The sequence below is a fragment of the Protopterus annectens genome, chromosome 1.part2, assembly GCF_019279795.1.
Source record: "Protopterus annectens isolate FY-2018-M chromosome 1.part2, PAN1.0, whole genome shotgun sequence".
Classification (NCBI taxonomy): domain Eukaryota; kingdom Metazoa; phylum Chordata; order Ceratodontiformes; family Protopteridae; genus Protopterus; species Protopterus annectens.
The window spans coordinates 674,053,711-674,080,503 of record NC_056727.1 but is presented as its reverse complement, the minus strand read 5'-3'; the positions used below and the strand labels follow the sequence as shown (position 1 = coordinate 674,080,503).

The following is a 26,793-nucleotide window of genomic DNA, read 5'->3' as shown; positions in this document are numbered from 1 at the left end:
ACTTACTGACCCAACAAAACAATCAGATCCTGCACAGCCAACTCAGGACCTTAAATCTGGCAGCATGGTGGATAATGTAGCCATTCAGAACACTCCTCTTTCCAAAGCTGTGATGGATGTTATTTTGGAGGCCAGGAGGACCAGTACCAGAAAATCTTATGCAGAAAAATGGAAGAGATTCTGTGCTTGGAACCAGGCACAAGGAATTGTCACGTTTGTACCAAATATTCCTCAGATTTTACAATACTTAACTGGGATGCTGGACAAAGGCCTATCTTTTTCATCAATTAAGATCCATGCCTCTGCCATTTCAGCCCATTACAATACGGAACCACATATCTTTTCTCATCCTTTAATAAGGCAGTACCTCAGAGGGGCCAAAAACATAAGCCCTCCAAGGAGAGCACCAATACCTGCATGGGACCTCAATTATGTCTTGGAAAAACTCACACTGCCTCCTTTTGAGCCAGCCTCAACAGCCGATCTAAAATTCTTATCCTGGAAAACAGCTCTGCTCCTAGCACTAACCTCTGCAAGACGAGTCTCTGAGTTACAGGCACTCATGGCTGTGGAACCTTTTATCATTTTCCATCCAGACAGGGTTTCTCTGAGGACAAACCCAACATTTATGCCTAAGGTGGTGTCCAGTGTGGCCCTTAACCAAACCATTCACTTGCCTACCTTTTATCCAAACCCACAGAACAAGGGTGAGAAACTTCTGCATTCTTTGGACATACACAGACAGCTACGCTTCTACTTGGACAGAACTAAAGCTTTTTGAAAGACTGAGCAACTTTTAGTGGCATATGCTGCAGGATCACAAGGAAAGGCTATCTCAAAACAGACTATTTCAAAATGGATAGGCCATTGCATTCGTTTCTGCTATTCACAACATGGCAAATCAGTGCCTAAGGGCATTAGGCCACATTCAACCAGAGCAGCAGCCAACTCAGCAGCCTTCCTCAGAGGAGTACCAACCAAAGACATCTTAGAGACTGCAACTTGGAGTTCATTGCACACTTTTACAAAGTACTTCCACTTACCTCTCTACTCTAAATCCAGAGCAGGCTTTGCCACTGCAGTTCTGCAGGGCCTCATAGCCTCTCCTAATCATATTTAGCCCCAGCCACCCATCCTCAGCTTTGGGATTCAACCCAAGAGTAATGACTGCAACAGTGAAACACGATGAACATAGTACAGTTGTGTACCTACCATAAATGTAGATGTTCGAGTGTATTCACTTTTGCAGTCCAGGTTACCCTCCCACCATCCCCCTTTCTTTTGCTGGGTCTTATCTGCACTTCTCTATTCTATACAACCTATATGGTGTATTTGCTTGTAGATGAAGGAAATCATTACCTTAGTGCATGCATGTATATTGGCATAATTTTTAGCATACCTTTTTTGGGGGCACCTGACATCTGGGGAAAGAAAAACTGAAGAAAGTGGCGTTGGCTGCATCTTTTATACCCGTGGCGCACTGACGTCAGGGAAGAGGCGACAGCAACCGACGCTGGACCAAGACTTTGGAATTCAGGCCGACTGCGGGTAGCCTGCCAGCAGGATAACCCAAGAGTAATGACTGCAACAGTGAATACACTCGAACATATACATTTATGGTAGGTACACAACTGTACTTTCTCTGCACTTCCCTTTGGCTTATCTACTGTGCCCAGGGTATTCACAAAGTGCCTAGCTCCTGTCATTGCATTTTGCAGGCAAAGAAATATTCAAATATACCCATACCTGGACAATTGTCTAATTCAGGCAGAAAGCCAGGACATGCTACTAAAACATCTGGCATTTGTAAAGAAACTTCTAACCTCACTGGAGTACGCCATAAACGAAAAGAAGTCTCATCTAGTACCCTGCCAACAGATTGTATTCCTAGGAGCAAGCTTGAACACAACTTCCCAGATGGCTTACCTCACGCCAGAGAAACGAGTTTGACAGCCTACTTCAAACTACTGGCCACAGAGACCAAGCTATCTGCAAGGAAAATCCTGCAAGCCCTGGGGTTCATGGCCTCTTGCATTCTACTAATTCCATATGCAAGACTGCGTATGAGGAGACTACAATGGTATCTAAAATGCCTATGGTGTCAACATTTTCAGGACCTGGAATCAATGATTCTTATCATTCCTTGTATAAAGACAGAGTTCCTTTGGTGGGCAGAGGCCTGCTACCACAACAAGGGGCTCCCATTCACTCTACCCCCTGCCATCCAAACCCTAACAGACGCCTCAGGCTATGCATGGGGGGCTCACTTGGCAGAGCAGTGCATTCAGGGCAAATGGAGCCAGAGTCAGATGCACCTGCATATCAATCAAAAATAAATGTTAGCTGTACAGAATTCCCTGACAGCATTCAAGGACCGCATTCTTCCAGGACAATTATTGGTAAAGACAGACAACACCACTGTTATGTGGTAGATAAACAAGCAGGGGGGAGCCCATGGTTTTGTGGAACACAGCCTTGAGCTACCAAGTGCACCTACAAGCTCAATTCCTGCCAGGCAAGCTAAATTCACTGGCAGATGACCTAAGCAGAAATCTCATGGACCCACATGAGCGGAAACTGTAACCAAAGGTATTCAACCTTTTGAGAAACAAATGGGGGAATCCAGAGATAAACCTGTTTGCCTCCCCTCAGAACTACCAATTGGACAAATTCTGCACAAGGACTTTCCACAGTCAAGCTTGGAAAATGGATGCTCTGTCCTTCACCTGGGAAAGCCTCTCAGTTTATGCCTTTCCACCTCTGCCTCTCCTCTCGAAAGTTCTGCTAAAGATCAAGCAGGACAAACCAAGGACAATACTGATTGCACCAGACTGGACATGCCAGCACTGGTACCCCCTCTTGCGCAGTATCTCACTGCTGGTACCATGGCACCCGCCTCAGACCCCTTCCCTGCTGTCCCAGCAGGAGGGCCAGATTCTGCACCCTTGGCTTCAAACCCTGAACCTTGCAGCCTGGCTAATTCCTTGAGCTCTCCAATAGCATCCCTCAGTAAGCAGGTGCTAGATGTCATTCTGGAGGCAAGGAGGCCTCGTACTAGAAAATCCTATGCTGAAAAGTGGAAAAGATACTGTTCCTGGAGCCAGACTCAGGGGATAGGCACAACGGTGCCCAGCTTACCGCATATTCTTCGGTACTTAACAGAGATGCTCCACAAGGGCCTTTACTTCTCGTCAATTAAAATTCATGCCTCTGCCATTTCAGTACATTATAATACTGAATAACCCCTCTTCTCTCACCCCCTGCTAAAGCAATTCCTCAGAGGGGCCAAAAATTTAAGACCACTCAGGAGAGCCCCATTCCAGCTTGGGACCTTAACTTTGTATTGGAAAAGCTCACTCTGCCTCCTTTTAAGTCAGCTGAAACTGCAGAGTTGAAATTCCTTTCTTGGAAAATAGCCTTCCTTCTAGCTATCACTTCAGCAAGAAGAGTGTCTAAATTACAGGCCCTCATGGCAGTGGAGCCCTTCATCATCTTCCATGCAGACAGGGTGTCCCTCAGGACCAATCCTTCCTTTATGCCCAAGGTGGTGTCTAGTGTGGCCCTTAATTAGTCCATTCATTTGCCTACTTTTTTCCCTAATCCACAGAACAAAGGAGAACGAATACTGCAGTCTCTGAACGTGCAGAGACAACTTAGATTTTTTTTGGACAGGACTAAGCCTCTCAGAAAATCTGAACAGCTGCTAGCTGGCTTTGCTGCAGGGGCAGAGGGGAAGGCCATTTCAAAGCAAATCATTTCTAAGTGGATAGGCCTTTACATTCATTTCTGCTATAAGCACCATGGAAAACCTACCCCACAGGGGATAAGATCACATTCCACCAGGGCTACATCTACCTCTACAGCCTTTCTCAGAGGTGACCCTACCAGGGACATCCTAGAAGCTGCTACCTGGAGCTCTGTACATACCTTCACCAAGCATTACCACTTGCCTATTGTTTCTAAACTCAGAGCTGGTTTTGCCACTGCAGTCTTGCAGGGCTTAATAGCTGGTCGTAATGCTCTCCAACTTCCTCCTCCCTTTCTTAGCTTTGGGAATCAACCCAAATGTAATGACTGCAACAGTGAAACACGAAGAACATAATACAGTTGTGTACACTTACCATAAATGTAGATGTTTGAGTGTATTCACTGTTGCAGTCCTGGTTACCCTCCCTCCAGCCCCTGACTTCTCTTGGCTATACCTTTCTTCTTGTTTAGTGTATTTAAGCTTTCTGGTGTGTTTGCTTTTTGTTGGAGGTGTAACATAACATATAATTGCTTCCCATTAGGGGGGCACCTGACATCTGGGGCAAGAAAAACTGATGTAATGGTGTTGGCTGCATGTTTTATACCCCTGATGACCTGACGTCATGGAAGAGGAGACAGCAACAGACGCAGGACCCAAGACTTTGTTAAATAGGCCGACTGAGGGCTACTGCAAGCAGATAACCCAAATGTAATGACTGCAACAGTGAATACACTCGAATATCTATATTTATGGTAAGTGTACACAACTGTACTTTTCCCATTTCCGTTTGGGTCAGCAGGCAGGAACAGAAAAAAATGCATTTGGTTTGCATTTTGTAATAAAGTTATGTTTAAATTATTTTTCATCTAAGTGGTTTCTTTTTACTTTTTGAACTGAAAAGGTTGAGAAATTAATCCTGTCACTTGATGGTTTACTGAAATCACTGAGTGCAGCTGGAGCTTCAGACCTCACTTCCTATGGAGGGAGTGGGCGGTTAGTTTCGGTTCCACTCAAGAAAGAATGGGAAGTAACCCTTTGCCATAAGAGTTCATCTTCAGTTAGTGCCAAATTAGAAGTAAGACTGCTTCATAGATTCCTGTTCTTCCATTATTTTCTACATTTTCTCCCACATGTTGCTAAAAAGCTTTCATCATTTTGCATATATGGAAGCCTGTAGTAGTATTTTCCCAGCTGTAGGAAAGCCTGTAGTATTTCATCTGGAAGATGAAGATTAATTAGCAGTAATGTTATTGCAAGCAGTTTAATTTGTGGTGGGATTGTTACTAATTTAGTATGGGTTCCTTTTCAACATCAGTGTTTGATGTTTTTCCCTTTTTATTAATTTCTGTAGTATTATTCTCCAGTATGAAGGCTTTTTATCTGCTATATCTGCATGTTTGACTTTACTGCAGTAGATTGCTGTTAATAAGGATTGAAAATGAATTATGAGTTGTTTTCCCGTCTTTTTCCCCATAATTGGGTAATTTGTTAGTTGTATGTGATACATACGTACACTTTTTTTGTAACTGTTGATATGTAATTTATAAATTCCTGTGGTTTATTTTTAAATATAGTGTCTTTGATTACTTCAGTTTCTTTTCGATGATGCAATTCCATTTAATTTTCTCTACCCTGACAGCCCGGCCTCAAAGTTTATCACCTCTGTGTCTGTTGTCAGCAATATAATGGACACAACACTGCTGCCACGTGCCCTCTTCCTTCTGAGATCAGGCTTTCATCCCTTTATTGTACTGATTTCACTGCTTTAAACCTAATGTAGCTAGAATGATTACTGAATTGTGGGCAGGCTTCTAGTACCATGCCAAGTAGTCATATGTGATCACGTGACTCTGAACTGTAAGAACAGACACTTTCCAGCAGGAAGAGAGCTAGAAGTCCCTTACAAAGGGCCTTTTTTCTGGCTAGCATGTTTTGCCTGAAGTTCAGGGTTACTGTTACTGGACTAATGATTTCTCTTGGTTACACTCATAAAATCAATTTTTTTTTAGTTTAATTATTGCCCATACACAAATGTTTCATTGAGTCATTAAAAGTATGTCATGACTGGTCAGCTGAATAGCTTACTCAGGGTCTCCAGAGAATGAAGTAATCAAAATGGTATACAGTTTGTGAATGATCTGTGATCCTTAAGCTGGGAGTAATACATTTGCATTTTTAAAAATGTTTCACTTTTGTCTAAGTTTCTGGCAGTATCGTTTGATTAGCTGTGATTTAACTTGACTGCTTGACTCTTGTTTTCGTGTCTTCTAAATTCAGTAAGCTTATGTAATTTCTTGTGGCATCTGGATTTGATCCTGTCAGTGTAATGCGGACAGAATTGACAAGTGGTATACTGTGATGATAGTGCAGTTGCTTAGAAGCAAGAATCCACAGATATCTGAATAGCCATGTGCTTTTTTTCCTTTGCAGGATGACGTAAAATTGAAAAGAGCTGGGAAGCTAAATGAAAAATGAGCTTAACAGCTTGGTTTTTAGTTAGCAGTGGAGGCACTCGCCATCGGCTGCCACGTGAGATGATTTTTGTTGGAAGAGATGACTGTGAGCTGATGTTGCAGGTAATTGCATCAGTTATCTTGCTGCTTTGTTGAAATCATAATTTTAGGAAGCAAAAAGTAGTTCACATCCAAGGAGGGATATACTGCAGATTTAAGACTGTGGAAGATGAAGACTATTCATGTGTTGCTAGTTGCTTTACTGTTTAGTAAGAGATTCGGTAATGATTAGCATTGAAGGACATTGCTTTATTATGAAAATGTTTAATTGCTTTTGTAAATTTTTTTTTATTTTTAACTACTGTACATATTCTCCTGGCTGAATGAACTCTCTCGCATGCTGAAGATCAGGCAACTTTCAGTACTACACTAGCATAAAATACGCGTAACAGCCAAGCTGCATCTTTATATATTTAGTAATATATAGTGTTCCAAATTAATGTAATTTGTGTTATTAATCTGGATTTCCATTGTTAGGCAGTTTACATAAACCTGAAGCTGGAATCCATTTCTTAAAGATGAACCATGGAACTTGGAAGTTAAGAATTTTCTTTGAAAATGAACCACCAGCCTGATGTACCGATAGTTAATGCCAGTTTGTCATGCACTAGTAATGCATTTTTACCCAGAATAACAAAGCATTTGCAATGAGACAACTTAGGCATAGATATTCTTTACGAAACTTAAGATGTGCAATGCCTGGACACATATATACTGGTCCTTCCTTTTCCACCTACCCCTTGACAATGCTGTACTTAAATTCAATCACATTCTTCTAGATATTCTTAACTCCATTGCTCCCCTTAGGAAAGTCGGAGTAAAATCTCTCTTTGTACCTTGGCTCTCTCAAACTACTCGCAGTTTAATGCACAAGAAGGACAATGCTTGGAAAATCTGGTAAAGGACTAAATCCCCTCCAAAACTACAAAGAACTCTGTAACCTCACAAAAAAAATGTAAAAAAGATAAGAAAAACTTCTACCTTAAGCCTCACACTAATCATCACAGCAATCCTAAAACTTTCTAGAACACCATTTAATACAATCCTACATCCTGGTAGCCCCAGTATACCTAACCCTTGCCCTAACTCTCCTATCGAAACGGCCACAATTCTTGACTCTTACTTTTTCAACTCCATTAGCAAACTACCCCACAACAATCTCACTTCCAACCTCTCTATTCCTCCCGGACGTAAAAAACACCTTCTCACTCAGACCTGTTCCCACTGCTTACTTAAGATCTCTTCTTAAACTAAAGTCATGCTGTCCCTCAGTTGATAATTTACCACCACTCTTCCTAAAGCTTGCCACCAGCTCAATAGCCTTCCCTGTTTCCATCCTGATTGACTGATCCATTCAAGAATCTACTGTCCGCACTATCTGGAAACAATTCTATACTGTATCATTCCACAAGGGAGGACTGTTCTCTGACCTCTGTAACTACAGGCCCATAGCCATCCTGTCCCCCTCCCAAAATTACTTGAAAAATGTAGACATAAGCAGCTCCTTGATTATCTTCTAAAGGAAATTCTGCTCACTGCTAGCCAACATGGCTTTAGCCCTAACCATAGCACGACTACCTCTCTAATTTCCTTCACATAAACTATCTCTCTAGCCAGAGAAAACAATGAACTTGTTTATTGTTTATTTTTAGACCTCTCCAAAGCCTTCTACACTGTCTGTCACCGTAAACGTCTTACCAAGTTGTCTGATCTTTGTCTAACAGCAGTCCGTCAAATAACTCTTCTCCTTCTCTCCCTTCCTCCCTGTCAGTACAGGAGTACCTCAAGGCTCTATTCTCGGACCACTGCTATTTAACATCTTCACTGTCTGCACACTTTCTTCTCTCACTCCTCTCTCTACAGATGATTCAACTACCATCTCCACCTCCGACAGTCTCTCTCACCTCCACACTCTAACTCAAAACTTTTTCAGTTGTGTTAAAATTTGGTTAACTGACAATCAATTCATTCTTAATCCCAAGAAGAGAAAACTTCTCTTGCTCCTCCCAAAATTTCTTATCATAAAACTTCCTTTACCATCACATCGCTTAACAACACAGTTATTGATGTCGAAACACATACAGACTCCTGGATGCTATCCCTGACGATCAACTAAAATTTGATCTACACATCAATAACTGAATAGAAAAGACTTGGCAAAAACTGAGCTTGCTCTATCGAAACAAAAAAATTCCTCACTAAGGACTCTAGACTCTCTCGCCTATGCCTACCATCTCCCCAGTCTACTCTATGGGTCTCCAATCTTAACTAACCTGCAGTCCTCTGTAAAGTCTAAGCTAGAACTCACTTATAACAAAGTCACTAGATTCGCTACAAACCAACCACAACACCCACCACTGCCTTTCTCTCAAATCTCTAAGCTGGCTTGAATTCCCCCACCAGCTCCTACTACCTCAGCTGCTCCTTATTCACTCTGTCCTCAACAAACCTACCTCCTGCCCTGCCATCTCATCCCTCATTTCCCTATATTCTCCTAATCGCTCTCTCAGAAGCTCTGACCAGATCCTCTTGGAAATCTATAATCCCAAAAGAACAATAGCCCATCATCCTATGTAGCTACTCTTTTGCCTTAGCTTGGAATAAACTCTCTCTGTCCATCAGAACGATTTCCAATACTCATAACTTCAAAAAAGCTTTAAAAGAAAATCTACTAAACTTATGGATCTGCTCTTACTAAAGCCCAATCTAACTCTCCAATTCTTGGACTTTTTAACTCACTCAGCCATCCATGGTATACTATCCCAAGAATTTTTAGCATACCGCAACATGCTATTCTGATGTCCATTCTATGCTGTCTATGTACTGCACTCATCTTCTCTACATAGCTGTATTTTTTGAATGCCAAACTATTTTACTCCTGAGCTTTCTGACCTGTTCTACCTTGTACTACATCTGGAGATCTATATGTGACTGTAACAACTATCACTGATTCCTTGGATCATTTACTTCTCTGCCTGCTGAATTATTGAATGTACGTGTTGTATTTGAGATTTTTATTTGGTATCTACAGTTAGCTCTGTACCTGAGTATTCATTTGTATTTGAAACTTTTCTGTACTTATTGTTTTACAGTGCATTGCTTAGTGATCTGTGTGGAGCTTTTCTCTAGGGACCTTCGCTGAAAATGGGCTCATGCTCAGTCAGATATAGCCGGTTAACAAATGTCAAATAAATACTCAATTGTATTTATTACTGCTGGTGTAACTCATTCTAAGCCTTTTAGTTTAAGCACTTGGGCTTCAGACCAGTTGTTTTACATTAAGAAGGTTTGTGGTCTGCACTGTAGTGGCAGAACAGGTAGCTTACATCCTTCTAAGTTGGGAACTGCTGATTGAGGGCTCAGTGTCTGTTATTCTGAAAGTGTATTAATTGTGGTTTAAGCACTTGGGCTTCAGGCCAGTTATTTTACATTAAGAGGGTTTGTGGTCTGCACTCTTGTGGGAGGAGAGGCTGGACTCTGCACTTCTGAGCTGGGAATTTCTGGTTAAAGGCTTATAGTGCCTGCATATTTGAACTGCTTCTTACTGAAATTGGTACACCTTGTTTGCTGTAGCATAGACTAGATCCAGGCCTGCTGAATCTAGCTTTGTTTGTATGCTTGTTGTTTGTTTGCTTGTTATTTCCCTGAAACACTAATTCCACCTAAAACGCGGCTTTTCAGCGCTTCTGTGGATCCATAGTGATATCTGCATTGCATACTGTACTTATTTCCTTGTTTCACTTGAAAGAAAGTTACTGTTTGTCATTTTTGCATTTAAGTTACCTGTAACACATTGCATTTAAGTTACCTGGCACTTGCTCACTAAGTCAGCACTAAGAAATTAAAAGCACTACACCCTCACAAACTCCCCTTGGGTACCTTGTTCCCCATTGGCCCATTTTTTCAATTATAAAGGAATTCCCAATACTATTCTAGCATGTCCAAAGGTCAGTTGTCAATCTCCTCTCCGGTCCAGCTGGTGAATCTGGGAATCTTGAGGCAATGTTACAACTGCCTCATGTACACAGACAACCCTCTCCTCCTCCCACCAAATTCCAACACATGTGAGAGATGCAACCATATAGCCAAACTGGAGGCTAAGCTCTCTCAACTCAGTACTGGCGTAACCAGTCAGGATGAGAAGGAAACCACACTCACTACAATTCCAGTCTCACATAGACCTACCACGACAGCAAACCAAACACATAAACACACAAAAACATACTCGGAGGCTCCAAATAAAAATCTGCCTAAGCAGCAGAGACCTCCAAAGCAGACACCCAAGCAACCGCTACCCCAAAACAAAACACATGCAACACATAGCTCACAAAGCCAGTGTGCCGAGCAGTCACAGCCTTTAAGGCTAAACAACACACCTGATACACTTGTAATAGGTGGCTCTATCGTCAGGCACACTGATGTCCCGCTCACCAGGCTGAACAAGGAGAAGGTCACGGTGAGCTGCCTGTCGGGCGCTAGGATCCGCCTCATAACACAAGCACTCAGGTCACTCCAAGGCAAGTACAAATATGACTCAGTCATTGTTCATGCTGGTGTGAATGACCTGAGACGTACCTCCCTGGACTACATGAAAAGAGACCTAGAGGAGCTCTCTGAGCATGTAGCCCAGGCCGGTATGACCCTGACCTTGAGTAGCATCTTACCCTCACCAAGAATGATGCCACAATATGAAGACAAGATGATCAATTTCAACAATTGGCTTAAGTATTGGTGTCATTCAAAGGGGATCCAATGCCTGTCAGCCTGGGATGACATGCTCGACAAACCACGATGCTTCGCTAGGGCGGCTTGCACCTGTCACCCCTGGGCTTTCGGATATTGGCAAAGGCTCTTGCTACCCCATAGTGCCTTTTTAGGCAAGGCTCAAAAGACAAACCCACCTCCATAGGTATCACAAGGGATAAGAAACTAAGAGTAATGCTACTCAACACCAGAAGTCTAAACCTCAAGATGCACGCACGAAACTCTCCTTAGCATGGAGAACATCGATATCTGTGCAGTAACAGAAACCTGGTTCAAGGCTCCTGAGAGCACCACAGCACTACCAGGTTATACCTCATACCATGACTTTTGGCCCGAAAACTTGGACCGAACCACAAAAGGAGGGGAGTATCAATATTCGTCAAAGATACCCACACCTCCAGGTTGGTGGCACAGCACGAAGCATCAGAGACTATCCATGTGCAACTAACAGTGGGTAAAACTGCCTTCCAGTTTATAGCCTGCTACAGACCACCCTCCCAAACCCAGGAACCCCACTCGGCCTTCCTGAGAACACTGGAAAATATGAAGGTCTCTCCAAACACCATTATATTGGGCGACTTCAACTACCCAAACATAGACTGGGAACATTACTCTAGCTCCAACACCCTAGCCCAAAGGTTCCTAGAATTTATAAACTCAAATGCTATGGAACAACTTGTTACCACTCCCACAAGAGGGGAAAACATACTGGACCTGATCATCACCAACATGGGGACTCTATGCTCCAGACCACAAAGAAGTGTATCCCTCACTGGTAAGATCAGACCATAAACTAATCTCACTAGATATTCACATCCCGACCCCACCCCCTGCCCAGAAAACCACAGTGAAAAACTTCTCTAAAGCAAATTTCACACTCCTCAAAACCGAGGTGGAATCCTTCAAGCCCCCGGGCCTATGGAAAATACGTCCCAGACTGCAGAATCCTTTATAAACACATTCTGTGAACACCTTCAGGAATGCATGGATCATGCAATCCCAAATAAAACCAAGACCCAATCCTCCAAAGGCAGACGTCCTGTCTGGTGGACCCCAGCCATAAACAAACTATACAATAGAAGGAGGAAGCTACTACATGATAGAGCAAAATCCCAAAAAGGGAAGGCATCTCTGATCAGTATTAGCAAAAAACTACGGGCACTCATAAAATCGTCTAAGGCCAGCTTCGAGAGAAAAATTGCACAGGACACTAAGGATAATCACAAGGCTTTCTTTAGTTATGTTAGGAACCTGGGTGGGAATTCCCAGATATGCTCAGAATTGGTCCAAAATGACAAAAGATACACCGAACCCACAGACATTGCCAACATCCTAGCTGACAGGTTCAGCGCAAACTCCCCTCCCCACCAAAAGGGCAAATATCTATCCCAGCAGAGTGCTGCCCCCCCCTGACATCTCAGATTCTCAGGTAAGAGCCGCCCTCTCCAAAGCAAAAAACACAGCATCAATGGGACCAGACGGTGTCCCAGGCTGCGTCCTACATGAACTCCAAGAAGAGCTAAACCCAAACATAAAACTACTGTTCAATCTCAGCCTTACTACAGGATATGTACCCAAAGAGTGGCGTACAGCAACAATGGTCCTTCTCCATAAAGTGGTGCCTCAACGGATCCTGGAAACTATCGCCCCATAAGCCTGACTAGCTTGGTCTGCAAAGCTATGGAAAAGATCATCATGGACCTCATAAATAAAGATATTGGGGACCTACAGACACTGGATCCTACCCATTTCAGCTTTAAGGGCAGATCCTGCCTCTTAAACCTGGTTGATTTCTTTGAAACGGTCACCAAGGCCGTTGCCGAGGGGAAGGTGGTCCACAAAGCCTACCTGGACCTCGCAAAAGCCTTCGATACAATACCCCACTCGGGCATTATAGATGAGCTCACCAGCTTAAATATAAACCCCTATGTCACTAGATGGGTTGCAAACTGGCTCAAGGACAGAACCCACATGCTTAGAATTGCTAGAGCCATGTCAGTCTCCAAACCAGTTACAAGTGGCATCCCACAAGGCTCAGTCCTGGGACCTCTCTTGTTCGGTATATATTTCTCGGAGGTACAGGCCAACACGGAAGGACTGTGGCTGACCAAGTTCGCAGATGACTGCAAACTGGGCGCCAACTGGGCGCCATAATAGACTGTCCAGCCGACACAAGCATCCTCCAAAAGGGCCTCATAGAAACAGACAACTGGTGCCAGAGCCATGGCCTCAAGCTAAACGCCAAAAAGTGTATAGTCATCCCCTTTGGCAAAAACAAAGTGCCCACAAATTACCACATAGGTGGTAATCCATTAAGTACAGAAGAAGTAATTAGGGACCTGGGGACTCAAGTTGATAGCAATCTCTCATTTGACAACCACGTGGCCACAGTGGTTAGAAAAACATTTTATATAGCCCACCTAATCATGAAGGGATTCACATCTAGATCAGGGGAGGTCATTGTGCCTCTTTATTCATCCCTCATCAGGCCCATAATTGAGTACAGTGCCCCTTTTGGGATGTACCTTACCAGACACCTGCAGCAACTGGAAAGACCCCAAAAGTACCTCACCAAGAGGATCAAAGGGCTCAAACAGATGCCAAATGCTGCCCGGTTAAAGAAACTCCAGCTCTACCCAGTGGCATACCGCCTGCTCAGAGGCGATCTGTGCCTGACTTATAAAGCCATGTCCAACCCGGAATTAATGGACATGCTGCACCTCAGAAAATCCAAATCCCATCGAGCTACGCTCGAGACTTGAACCTCAGCACTGAAATAAATAGGACATGCTGGAGCGACAGATTCATAACCCAGAGGCTCCCTTCACTCTGGAATAAAATCCCAGTCCAGGTTAGGCAGAGTCCCTCATTGACTCTCTTCAAGAGGAATCTTGATGAGTGGATGGGAGATCGTAGGTTTACCCCAGGTATCACTTCTGTGTCACTGTTAGACAGAGGCACAGTATACTAACCTCGAAAAAGGGCATAGCAAAATTAATTAAAAATGGGTGGCGAAAGCCAAACACACTCTGGCTAGACTTATAAATGCCCTAGGGCAGATAGCCTAGTATGAACCTATGAACCTATAAATAATGTGTGTGTGTGTGTGTGTGTGTGTGTGTGTGTGTGTGTGTGTGTGTGTGTCTGTCTGTCTGTGTACAGTCAATCATAATCATCTCAACTGACTTTTCAAGCAAAGATTCTTCCACTCCTTGCCCCATATAAGGATAATGCCAGTCTTATGCTATAGCTTCATTCATGCCCCAGGTACTGTACACCTGCTTCATTTCTTCCTTTCGCTTTGGAACAATTAGTTGATTGCATTTCCCTTTTATGAATGAGATTGGTGGTTGTTTTTTCTTTTATTTTTGACAAGTATTTTAAAATTTACTACTATTTTCATCTTGTTGAGAAAACAGTGGTTGAGTTTGAGTAGTTGGGGAGAGATTTGTTATGTTATGAATTCCCCAGTGAATTCAGTTAGTGGGTATGCTTGTGGATGACAATATTTTTTTTTGCCTTCAGGCAGTTTGTGATGCCGATAATTATGATTGACAAAGCCATAAAGATAAAGGAACAATGTTTTGGAAACCATCCTTTACAGCAGAAGTTGCAGCAGTTATCTAAAGAAAGACATTTGGCAGAGGTAGCGAACCCAAGAAAATAGCCTGTTTCAAAAATGAAATGTGTACCTGAAGACATTACCCCCCCCCCCCCCCCAAAAAAAATTTACAAAATTCAGCAGGGAAAAAAATCTGAAAATTTCATTCCTCTTCTTGTTCTCATGAAAGTATATCTTCAAAGACTTCCATTAAAGACATGAAGGCATTGCTTTATCAGAAAAAGTGAAAAGCAACAGTCAACTTTTTCAGTGACAAGAAAGCAAAACAATTTGTGTTCCTTTCATGAAGGTCCTTGGGAGGACGGCAGCTCCAAAGGAAACTGTTACTTTAGGTAGTTTTATCCGATCCGATCTGATAAATATTTTCATGAGAGAGAGAAATCCCAGTAAAGTACAACTTTTTGGCCTTCTTAGGACTCCTAATTAGCTTCACAGAGATATCATTTGGGTGTTCTGCAGGTAATGGTATAGACCTAAGCACTGGTAGTTCAGTGAACCATGCGCCACTAAAGGTTATCCTGTGAAAAATTTATTGCAGCATTTTTATATGTACCTTCTTATACACTTTCAACTGTTTTCTCTTAAAAACTGGACGCATCTTTGTTTTTCAGTGTCTTCTCTGGCGCCTCAAAGGTTTTTATGGTACACATACATACATGCTTAAGATTCAGGATGTCATATTAGCTTGATCTTTTTTCATTGTTTTAAATTTCTTATCACCCTTCCAAGAGCTTATTAAATCCATACTTTTGCCTTCCATAATAGAGCTTGGAGCTTTTTCCAGTTTTCAATTACCCTGATGAAGATATGTCACCCTTAGACGTGGATTTTGATTTTAATGACAAACTCTCTTTATCTACCACCTCCCACCACCCCACCCCCATCAGGTGTCATAATTGAGAAGACTGTTAATTTGATGACATTTTTGGGTGGGGGAAGCTAAATACTATCCTCACAAAAAAAAAAAAAAAAAAAAAAAATGGCTGTCAGTATCTTATGAATGCAGAAGGGCAATAACCTTAGACCAGTACCTCATATTTTCATAACGTTACAATACTCACAGTTAAAAAGGCTCCAGACTCACAGTGCAATCTAGGAAAGGTATATGTATTGTGCGAGGCTTCATTGGATAGATATGACCTTTGTGAATTCTAAGGGCTTTTGCAGCTAAAGATGTTCTTCATTTAATCACTATTGCAGTAGCCATTACGTATGGGGCCTATCATGCCAAGTGTACTGTACATCTGGCCAGTCTACAAAGCTTCTAGCTCCTTTCTTGTGTACCATATGTGTGCCCTTAGCACAAAAGTATGTGGTGGTCTTGAGAGGTGGACAGAAGTGCCAAAACTCATAACTTTCTTGCAGTTAATACGCTTGTAAAGACTTTTGTAGCTTTGTAGTAGCAACGATTGGCTTGAGCTACACAGACATCAAGCAAGCAAGTACGTCACTGTGGACCCTTCATTCTTGCTAGAGATTTTTCAACAAACTCTGTTATGTCTGTTAGAAAGGGTAAATGTTTTTGTGGTAGACACATTCCCTGTAAAGATGCACACATTCTAGATTTTATTTAAAACTCTGGAAGAGCACAACATCTGGTCATGTCGGACCTGTCTATCTTTTACACCTAAAATTCCCTCAAAAATGTCCTTATAAATAAATGCCTGAGAAAGTTAGTGTGAATGATCATGTAGTCCAATTCTGCAGCAGTTGACCCCCCCTACCTCATCCCAAGAAGAGAAAGAAGTTAATGACCCCCTCATACTCATCCCAAGAAGAAAAAGAAGTTAAGGGAGGTGAGTAACAGATTCTGGACGTACACCTCTCGAGTGGTCTGAGATTGAAAATTCTGCAGAGGCTCTTCTACACCTGTCAGACCATCTGTCTGCTTCTTTTGGGCTCTGTAGCATGTTCCCTTGTTTACCTGATGGAACCATCTGGGAAGGAAGAATCATGCTTCATTTTGTCTGAGTATGAGGAAGGCATACATTAAGTACTGTTAAGGAAAGATGTTTGCAGGTTGCTCATGGCATTCCAGCTTGTGGATTCTTCACCTAAGACCACATACTTTAAGACTCCAAAGAAATACATCCAGAAGACATGGTACCTGTCTCTTCCTCTTTCCACTCATAAAGGGTCTAAGAATGATTGATTTAATTTTGCACAGGGCTTATTTAAAGCCATCCAGACCCTTAAGCCATACATGTTCTTCGTGTTTCACTGTTGCAATCATCACATTTGGGTTATCTGCTTGCAGTAGCCCTCAGTCAGCCTGATTATCAAAGTCTTGGGTCCTGTGTCGGTTGCTGTCTCATCTTCCATGACGTCAGGTCGTCAGGGGTATAAAGCATGCAGCCGACACCATTACATCAGTCTTTCTTGCTGTGTGGTGCCCAAAGCAGAAGCAGTTTGCAAGTGCCGGTCGGCCGACTCCTGAAAATTTTGTTTTCGAGTTTCAGAACCGAAGTCTTCAACTAAAGCTAAGTACCCCATTGGGGAAACTTTTTCTTGCTGTAAACCGATGTCAGTAAAAGTCAATAATTGTATTTCTTGTGGAAAGCAAATATCTCATAAAGATTTTCATTCGTACTGTATTCCTTGCCTAGGCCCTGACCATGACGTACCTCGCTGTCGGTTTTGTGCCTTATTTAAACCATGAACTATTCGTTGTCTGTATATTTTCGCTTCTAAATATTTATTTTGGTACTCGGTTCAATTATCCAGATATGTCTTCGGTAAGCCACCCGACTACCGACATTCTGAAAAAATGCAAAGGTAGACAGAGACAGGCCACCTAGGTCCAAAGCTGCCGACAGTGTTTCTCCTAAGCTAGTTGCCAGTTCACCGGTACTCAGTGACGTGCTTTTGCAGCCCCCAATACCCGCTACTTCAGATTTGCAGGCCTCTACTCAGACCCATTCGGAGTCCGGTATGCTGCAAGATGCTTCAGCTGTGGAACCTACATATGTCTCTACCTTGGATGGGTCCGGAGCCACTGTGCAGGCACCAGCTTCTGAGGGTGTATTCAGGCCTACTGACTTGCATATTAAACCAACGCCATCTTCTTCTTCTTCGACGCCTAAAACTCGAACCATGCCTAGGAAACCGACCCCCAGACCACATGGTCAGGCCTCTATGTCTAAAAAACAAATGATAAGAATGGCTGAAGACCTTATTACTTTAATCAGGGGAAGCCAACCTTCCCCCACTAAGAGACCTAGGACTGAATTTGCTTATGATACTTCTGACCAGGATTCTGAAATTTCTGTCTCCTCTGATGACCAGGATTTACCCTTATCTACCTATTAGGATTCTGATGCAGAGGCTTTATTCCCTCTGCTTCTTCCCCAGAGGATTTTTCTTTTGATGAAACCTTGCATACTTTTTGGGAGCATTTTCACTGGGAAAGCCAGGATTACTTTGATTCTAAAAAGAGGCTTAGAGATTTCTTACTCCTGCCCCAACACAGGCCTTTAGCTATTCCTCCTGTGCTGGACATTGTTGACAATGCCTTTTCGGAATCTAGCTTGGCCCCTGACTCTTTACCTCCTGCTCCTAGAAAACCTGATAGATATTACAGGGTTCCTGATTCTCACAAGTTCCTTTTTAAAAATCCTACTGCGGATCCTGAGACCATTTCACAGGGACCCAAGGGCATTAAGGCTACTACTGCCAAAAATCCTATCCCCTCTGATAGAGATTCCAGGGCCATGGATAGATGGGATAAGAAGGTATACACCTCTGCAACCTTGGCCATCAGGGCCTCAAATTGCCAGTTTCATACGTTAAAGTATCAATAGCATATTATTGGATTGCTTAAACAGAAAATGATGTTGATTCCTGATTGTGCTGAAAATAAGGATTTACAGGATTTAATGCATTCTGCCCAACAGGTTGGAAAACGTACTTTGCAATGTGGCTTTGATTCACTAGAGGCATCTTGCAGGGCTGCTGTCACCGGGAGTGTACTTAGAAGGCATGCTTGGCTTAAGGAGCAATCTTTGCCAGATCATGTTAAAACTAAATTGCTGGATGATTCCTTAAATCAGGACTGCCTGTTTGGCAACAAAGCAGAAGAAGTTCTTAAAAAGATGGAGGAAAAAGCTAAATCTATGCAAACTGTTAAAAGATTTCTTACAAGTGCAGCCTCCAAGATTTAGTAGACATTGGCCCTCAAAAAAATTGGTCCTTTCCTGCCTCTTCCAGGCCTTCTCAGTTCAAACCCAGACCAGCAGAACACCCAGGCTTCAGTCCCAGGGTATGCACAGTACTAAGCAGTGGAGGGCTCCAACTTCCAAGTCAGGGAGTAGTAAGACTCCCCCCTATGGTAAGCTGTCTCAATGACTTAACTTTAAAACTTCCAAGCACTTCTTAACTGACTACTCCTTTAGGGGGAAAGATTGCTCTGCAAACAAAAAACTGAGAACTCATTACCCAGGACAAATGGGTTTTAAAGCATAGTTTCCCAAGGATACAGATTTCACTTCCACATGTTGCCAACCCCAAACGGTTGGCCAGATCTACCCCCCAAATCAGTGGGCAGAGGCTCAAAAGCAAGTACTCTCTCTCTTAAGATTAAAGGCTATTCAGACTGTACCAGAAGAGGAAAAGGGACAAGGTTTCTACTCAAGACTTTTCCTGGTACCCAGAAAAGACAACTCATGGCGTTCTTATCCTGGACCTTTCTATCCTAAACACCTTTTTGGTGATTCCAAAATTCAAGATGCTAACTCTTCGCCAGTTGCTTCCCATGCTAGGCAAAGATGCCTGGTTGGCAACACTGGATTTAAAGGAAACCTACCTGCACATCCCAATCAGGGAATCTTGCAGAAAATACCTATGCTTCAAAGCAGGCTGCATGCGCTATCAGTTCTCTGCACTGCCCTTTGGCTTATCTACTGCGCTCAGGGTATTCACAAAGTGCCTAGCTCCAGTCATTGCATTTTACAGGCAAAGAAATATTCAGATATACCCATACCTGGACGATTGTTTAATTCAGGCAGAAAGCCAGGACGTACTTCTGAATCATGTGGCATTTGTACAAAAGTTGTTAACTTGTCTGGGGTACACCATAAACGAAAATAAATCACATCTGGTACCCTGTTAACAAATTATATTCCTGGGAGCAAGCTTGAACACAACTTCCCAGATAGCTTTCCTCACGCCATAGAAACAAATTCATTTGACAACTTACTTCAAACTAGACGCTAGAAAAATCCTGCTATATCTGTAAGGCAAGTACTGCAAGCCTTGGGGTTAATGGCCTCGTGCATTCTACTAATTCCATATGCAAGACTGCATATGAGGAAACTACAATGGTACCTAAAAAGCCTATGGTGTCAACATTCTCAGAATCTAGAAGCAATGATTCCTATCATACCTTGCCTACGGTTAGAATTCCTTTGGTGGGCAGAGGCCTGCCACCAAAACAAGGGACTACCATTCACTCTACCCCCTGCCGCCCAAACCCTAGCAACAAACTCATCAGACTATGCATGGGGGGCTCACCTGGCAGGGAAGTGCATTCAGGGCAAATGGAACCCAAGTCAAATGCACCTGCATGTCAGTCAAAAAGAAATGTTAGCTGTACAGAATGCTTTGACAGCCTTCAAGGACCACATTCTTCCAGGACAATTAATGGTAAAGACGGACAAACACCACTGTTATGTGGTACATAAACAAGCAGGGGGGGTACCCATTCTTACCCCCCTCTGTAGACTAGCCATGGCTCTGTGGAACACAGCCTTGAGCTACCGAGTGCATCTACAGGCTCAATTCCTGCCAGGAAAACTAAATACACTAGCAGACGAACTAAGCAGATGTCTCATGGACCCACACAAGTGGAAACTGGAACCAAAGACTTTCAACATCTTGATCAACAAATGGGGGAGCCCAGATATAGACCTGTTTGCCTCCCCCCAGAACTACCAATTGGACAAATTCTGCACAAGGACTTCCCACAAACAAGCTTGGAAAGTGGATGCTCTGTCCTTCAGCTGGAAAAACCTATCAGTTTATGCCTTTCCTCCTCTGCCTCTCCTCTCCAAAGTACTACTAAAGATCAAACAGGATAAACCAAGGATGATACTGATTGCACCAGATTGGCCACGCTATCACTGATATGCCCCCTCTTGTGCAGTGCGTCACAGCTAGCCCCATGGCACCTGCCTCAGACCCCTTCCCCACTGTCACAGCAGGAGAGACAGATTCTGCGCCTCCAGCTTCAAACCCTGAACCTGGCAGCCTGGCTAATTACCTAATCTCTCCGTTACCATCCCTCAGTAAACAAGTGTTGGATGTCATTTTGGAGGCAAGGAGGCCTAGTACTAGAAAATCTCATGCTGAAAAATGGAAAAGATTTTGTGCATGGAACCAAACTCAAGGGATGGCCACAGCTGCACCCAATTTACATCAGATTTTTCAATACTTAAATGAGATGCTTCACAAGGGCCTTTCCTTTTCCTCCAACAAAATTCACGCCTCAGCCATTTTAGCTCATTACAACACGGAACCACCCCTCTTTTCTCACCCACTGCTCAAGCAGTTCCTCAGAGAGGCCAAAAACTTAAGACCACCCAGGAGAGCCCCAACTCCAGCCTGGGACCTTAACTTTGTATTGGAAAAACTCACTCTTCCTCCTTTTGAGCCAACTGCAACTGCAGAGTTAAAATTCCATTCTTGGAAAACAACTTTCCTTTTAGCAATCACTTCAGCAAGAAGAGTATCTGAATTACAGGCCCTTATGGCAGTGGAGCCTTTCATCATCGTTCATGGGGACAGAGTGTCCCTCAGGACCAATCTCATTTCATGCCTAAGGTGGTATCCAGTGTGGCTCTTAATCAGTCCATTCATTTGCCAACCTTCTTTTCTAATCCACAGAACAAAGGGGAACGGATACTGCACTCCTTACATCTGCACAGACAACTTAGATTTTACTTGGACAGGACTAAACCTCAAAGGAAATCTGAACAACTGCTGGTGGCATTTGCTGCAGGGGCAGAGGGGAAGGCTATTTCAAAGCAAACCATTTCTAAATGGATAACCCATTGCATTCATTTCTGCTTATAAGCACCATGGAAAACCTGTCCCGCAGGGGACTAGACCCCATTCAACCAGGGCTGCATCTATCTCTGCAGCCTTTCTCAGAGGTGTCCCTACCAGAGACATCCTAGAAGTTGCTACCTGGAGTTCTGTACATACTTTCACCAAGCATTACCATTTGCCAATTTTCTCTAAATCCAGAGCTGGCTGTGCCCCTGTAGTCTTGCAGGGCCTTAGAGCTGGTCCTAATGCTATCTAAATTCCTCCTCCCATCCTTAACTTTGGGAATCTACCCAAATGTGATGACTGCAAGAGTGAAACACGAAGAACATAGTACAGTTGTGTACACTTACCATAAATGTAGATGTTCGAGTGTATTCACTGTTGCAGTCCTAGTTACCCTCCCTGCAGCCCCCTGACTTCTGTTGGCTACCTCTATTCTCCTTTACTATACTTAAAAGCTTTTGGGTGTATTTGCTTTTTTTGTTGGAGGTATAACCTTGTGTATATATATATATATATATATGTGTGTGTGTGTGTGTGTGTGTGTGTGTGTGTGTGTGTATATATATATATATATATATGTGTATGTGTGTATATATATATATGTGTGTGTGTGTGTGTGTGTGTGTGTGTGTGTGTGTGTGTGTGTGTGTGTGTGTATATATATATATATATATATATATATATATATATATATATATATATATATATGTGTGTGTGTGTGTGTGTGTGTGTGTGTGTGTGTATATATATATATATATATATATGTGTGTGTGTGTGTATATATATATATATATATATATATATATATATTTATGTGTGTATGTGTGTATATATATATATATATATATATATATATATATATATATATATATATATAGAGAGAGAGAGCAGTAGTGCTGCGGTAGCGTTGTCGCCTCACAGTAAGACGCTGACTGGTTCAACTCTCAGCTAGAGCGTCTTCTGCGTAGAGACATGCGTGAATGGGCGTACCTTCGTTGAAGGTTGTGCGTTAGGGCTGGCAACTCGGCACGTAAAAATCAACTGCCAATCATTAGCGGACGGAGTTCCGCTGTGGCGACCCCTAACCGGGAAAAGCCGAAAGACACAACAACAACATATATATATATATATATATATATATATATATATATATATATATATATGTATATATGTATATATAATTGCTTCCCATTAAGGGGGCACCTGACACCTGACATCTGGGGCAAGAAAAACTGATGTCATGGCATTGGCTGCATGCTTTATACCCCCCGACGACCTGACGTTACGGAAGATGAGACAGCAACCAACGCAGGACCCAAGACTTTGATAATCAGGCCGACTGAGGTCTACTGCAAGCTGATAACCCAAATGTGATGACTGCAACAGTGAATACACTCGAACATCTACATTTATGGTAAGTGTACACAACTGTACTTTTCCAGTCTCATTTTCTTCTACCCCAGTAAAAAGAGGACAACTGTTTTCCCTCAGAAGAAGATATTCTTTCTGAATCCGAGCAAAAAAGTTTGGTGTATTCCCTCACTAATCTCTTCCCTCGGTGCTTGTGAGTCATAATATGTGGATAATTTTTTCGCTGAGTCTCCTAATGCAGAAGTCTCCTTTGAGGATACTATGTCCAAAATGAAAGATTTGTTTAAGTGGAATGGGAAATAGGTTTCAGACTCATAACAGAGATGTTTTGAGGTCCTCAGCATGGACTCACTTAAGCTGGTAGCCATCCAGCCAGTCTTGGGTGCTTTAGAGGATGCATTAAATTTCTCCAAATTCTCAGCTTCCCAGCAACAAGAAAACCGGATAGGGTACCAGGTATACATAACTTTCCTCATCAAAACCAAACGAGAGAGAGAAACTGAGGCAAATTAATGCAAGAAGTCAAATAACTGTTTTTATCTCCTATTCTCAAGTACCAGTAAAATTATCCTCCCATTCCAGGGCCTTTCTTTCAAAAACACTTAAACCAACCAGCAAAAACTTTCAAAACAGCAGTGTACGAAAAATGGCAAGATTTTCTAAAAACAAAGGAGATGGGTCTTGGGGACCCTCCTTTCAAAGGAAAAATCTATGACCATCCCTGCCTTCTATTCACCCCGCCCTTCCTTCCTTGCAAAATAGCAGGCACTCTTTCCCTGTGTCTTCCAGTTTTTAAGTCGTTAATTAGTGACATGTGTGTGCTAAGTATCATTTGACATGCTTATGAATTTTAGTGGACCAAATTTCAAACATCAGCATGTAAACATCAAGGAGATGCTGTACCTGGTAAATTCTCTGAAAGCATTGAATCAGCTTGGGACACTTGGACCTGTGTTAGTGATAATACATACATACATACAAATGTTTCAAGCATGGACATTAAACCTCTTCTAGCTCGCCAATATGCCAAAACACTTGTTCCCATAATAAATGTCCAGGCTGTTCTTAAAAATATCTGAATTAGTACTTGCTTTAATGTAATTTGGTAGTATGTTCCAAGCATCAGCTACTCTGTCAGAGAACCAATTAGTACACTTCTCATTCCTATAGAATCTTCTACATATGTTATATGACGATTCTGTAGTACTTTTTGATAACTCCAAATATTCCCAGAGGTAGTTGTCGCTAAATGCCCTATATACGTGAATAAGACCGCCTCTTAAATATCTGTAAGAGACGCTGTACAAGTTCAGATATTTTAGTCTTTCATATTAACTTAGATTTTCACATCCATGGATGCCCTTAGTATATTTCCGCTGTACTCTTTCCAGTTTATTCATGCTTGTTTTCCTATAGGGTTTCCATATTGTTATTCCATACTCAAGGTTGGGTCTAATGTAAATAACAAACAATTACTTCATTATGTTTGATTTCCTATACTTTATAAATCTTTTTATACAACCTATATTTCTTTAACTATCATTAGCCAATTGGTTGATATGATTAGAAAAACTCATAGCTGAATCTACCCATATATCCAGGTCCTTAAATGAGTTTACAGTTTCAATCACTGTGTGCTGTATTAAATATTCACCTTTAAGTTTATGTTTCCCAAATCTCATTTGCTTAGTTTTTTATGTATTTATCAACATATTATTCTCCTGTGCCCAAATGGACAATTTAGTCAAATTATTTTTCAGACATGCCTTATCTGTAACACTTGTAATCAGTTTACACAATTTCAGGTCATCAGCATATAGACTATAGACCACCTCAGATGAAAAAGTAAGGTCTGAAAGATACAATCTAAACAAGTAAGGGCCTACAGAGCCCTGTGGGACGCATTGACTGTAACCAAGGATTTCACCTGTCCAGTTGGTGTGTGATACTAGCCATGTCCTATTTGTAAGCCATGTAGCTATCCATCTTATGAACAGTACATCAATACCGAATTGTACTAATTTATTGATCAGTGTTTTGTGCATGACCCTGTCAAATGCTGAAGTTAAATCTATGTAAATCACATCACAGCACAATTTTTCATTCATAGCTGTTATGATATTGTTATAGAACATCATGTTACAGGTGGTAATAGATCTATTTTCAACATATGCATGCTGATATATGGTTTCAAGTCCCAACCTATCCAGTTCTGACAATAACTTATCCAGTATTACCTTCTCCATTATTTTTCCACAACATGAAAGTAGACGTAAGAGCCTAATATGATTCTGGGTTTGTCCTACTCCCCTTTCCCTTAAAGACAGGTTTAATAAGTGCATGTCTCCAATCTTGAGGAATCTCCCCATATTTATATGACCTAGTGAATAATAGATATAATGGCAGTGTAAGTTCTTGCTTAAGTGTTCTCGGGTCATTGTTACTTATTCTGTCTCCTCCCTGCGCTTTGTTTGGATCCAGTTTGCATGGTTCTTTTTCAATATAATCTAATTTGATTCCAGTATCTGGGGTTACCTGGATGTCACTAGGACAATGTACAACCCCTTTTGTGGACCCAAACTGTTTTGCATAAGATTTTGTAAATATAGCTATAATCCGTAGTGTCTGAGAATAAATTTTAGAATCTGCACAGTTTATCAGTGTGTGTATCTTTACTCCCACCACATCTTATGTATCTATAAAAAGGTTTCCTATTATGCTCAATATCTTTATATAAATTTTCTTCAATTTTTCTTGATCTTGTCTAACACTAAGCTTATAATCTGTTTGTCCAGCTTGTTTATTTCAGTTTTCAAAGTTGTAGTTCGACCTCTCTTCCATTTCTTATATTTTTTGTCTGTCACCTTAATCAGGTATCTTGTTCTTATGGAAATGTACCCCAATGATGTTGCGTGCCTTGATCCTGATGTTAAACATTTTTTTGACTTTTTGCACTCAAACAATTTCTTTTTCAAAACTTTCCACATTCCATATGAAGTTTTTCCACAGAACACCTCACTCCAGTTTGTTTTATATAGTAACTGTTTTGCTTCCCTATAATCTGTAATTAACCTTCTGTGCATTGGCTTAGATTTCAGTTTGGAAGAATTATCTAGCAACAAATTAACCTTTATGACCCCGTGGTCACTGCACATCAGTGGTGGTAAAACTTGACATGAAGTTACAGTAATTTCTTTGGGAACACAAACAATATCTAGTATATTCCGTCCCCTGGTAGCTTTTTTTACAATCTGAAGCATTTGTTGTTACTGAATATACTCTGTGAATAATTTCTTTACTAACGTTGAATCAATATTATTCCAGTCTGTTTCTGGTAAATGTAAGTCCCCAGTTAATATTATTCTTCCCTCCTGTGTTTCATGTAAGAAACGTATGAATTCCTCTAGGTCATCTGCACTCTACTTTGGTGGTCTGTACACTGCAACAATTGTTATATGTTCAGGGCTCATAGGTTCATAGGTAAGTACCAGGCTATCTGCCCAAGTTGTCTGTTGTCACAGTTACACAGTCTATAGTATTGGTGTCATCATTGAACATGTAATAATCACAAGTCTCATAGCTGTCTTTAATCCCTATCATAACACCTCCACCTGATTTTTTGTTAGAATGTCTATTACAGTAAAAACATTTATACCCTGACAGAACAGGACAACACCAAAGTCATGTGGTAGACAAGGGAAAGACAAGATCCTACTAGCAGCGATTGT

The 26,793-nt window shown here is 41.8% G+C and overlaps 1 protein-coding gene across 8 annotated transcripts in view; it reads left to right on the top strand.

Annotated features, from left to right (window-relative positions):
* CEP170 (centrosomal protein 170) overlaps window positions 1–26,793 on the top strand; it is a 2,077,048-nt gene that overhangs the window by 335,856 nt on the left and 1,714,399 nt on the right. For all 8 annotated transcript variants that reach the window (XM_044058284.1, XM_044058266.1, XM_044058311.1 and 5 more), the window contains exon 2: window positions 6,179–6,324. In XM_044058284.1, the coding sequence (XP_043914219.1) occupies window positions 6,220–6,324 (105 nt within the window). In that variant the 5' untranslated portion in view covers window positions 6,179–6,219. The remainder of the gene's footprint in view (window positions 1–6,178; window positions 6,325–26,793) is intronic.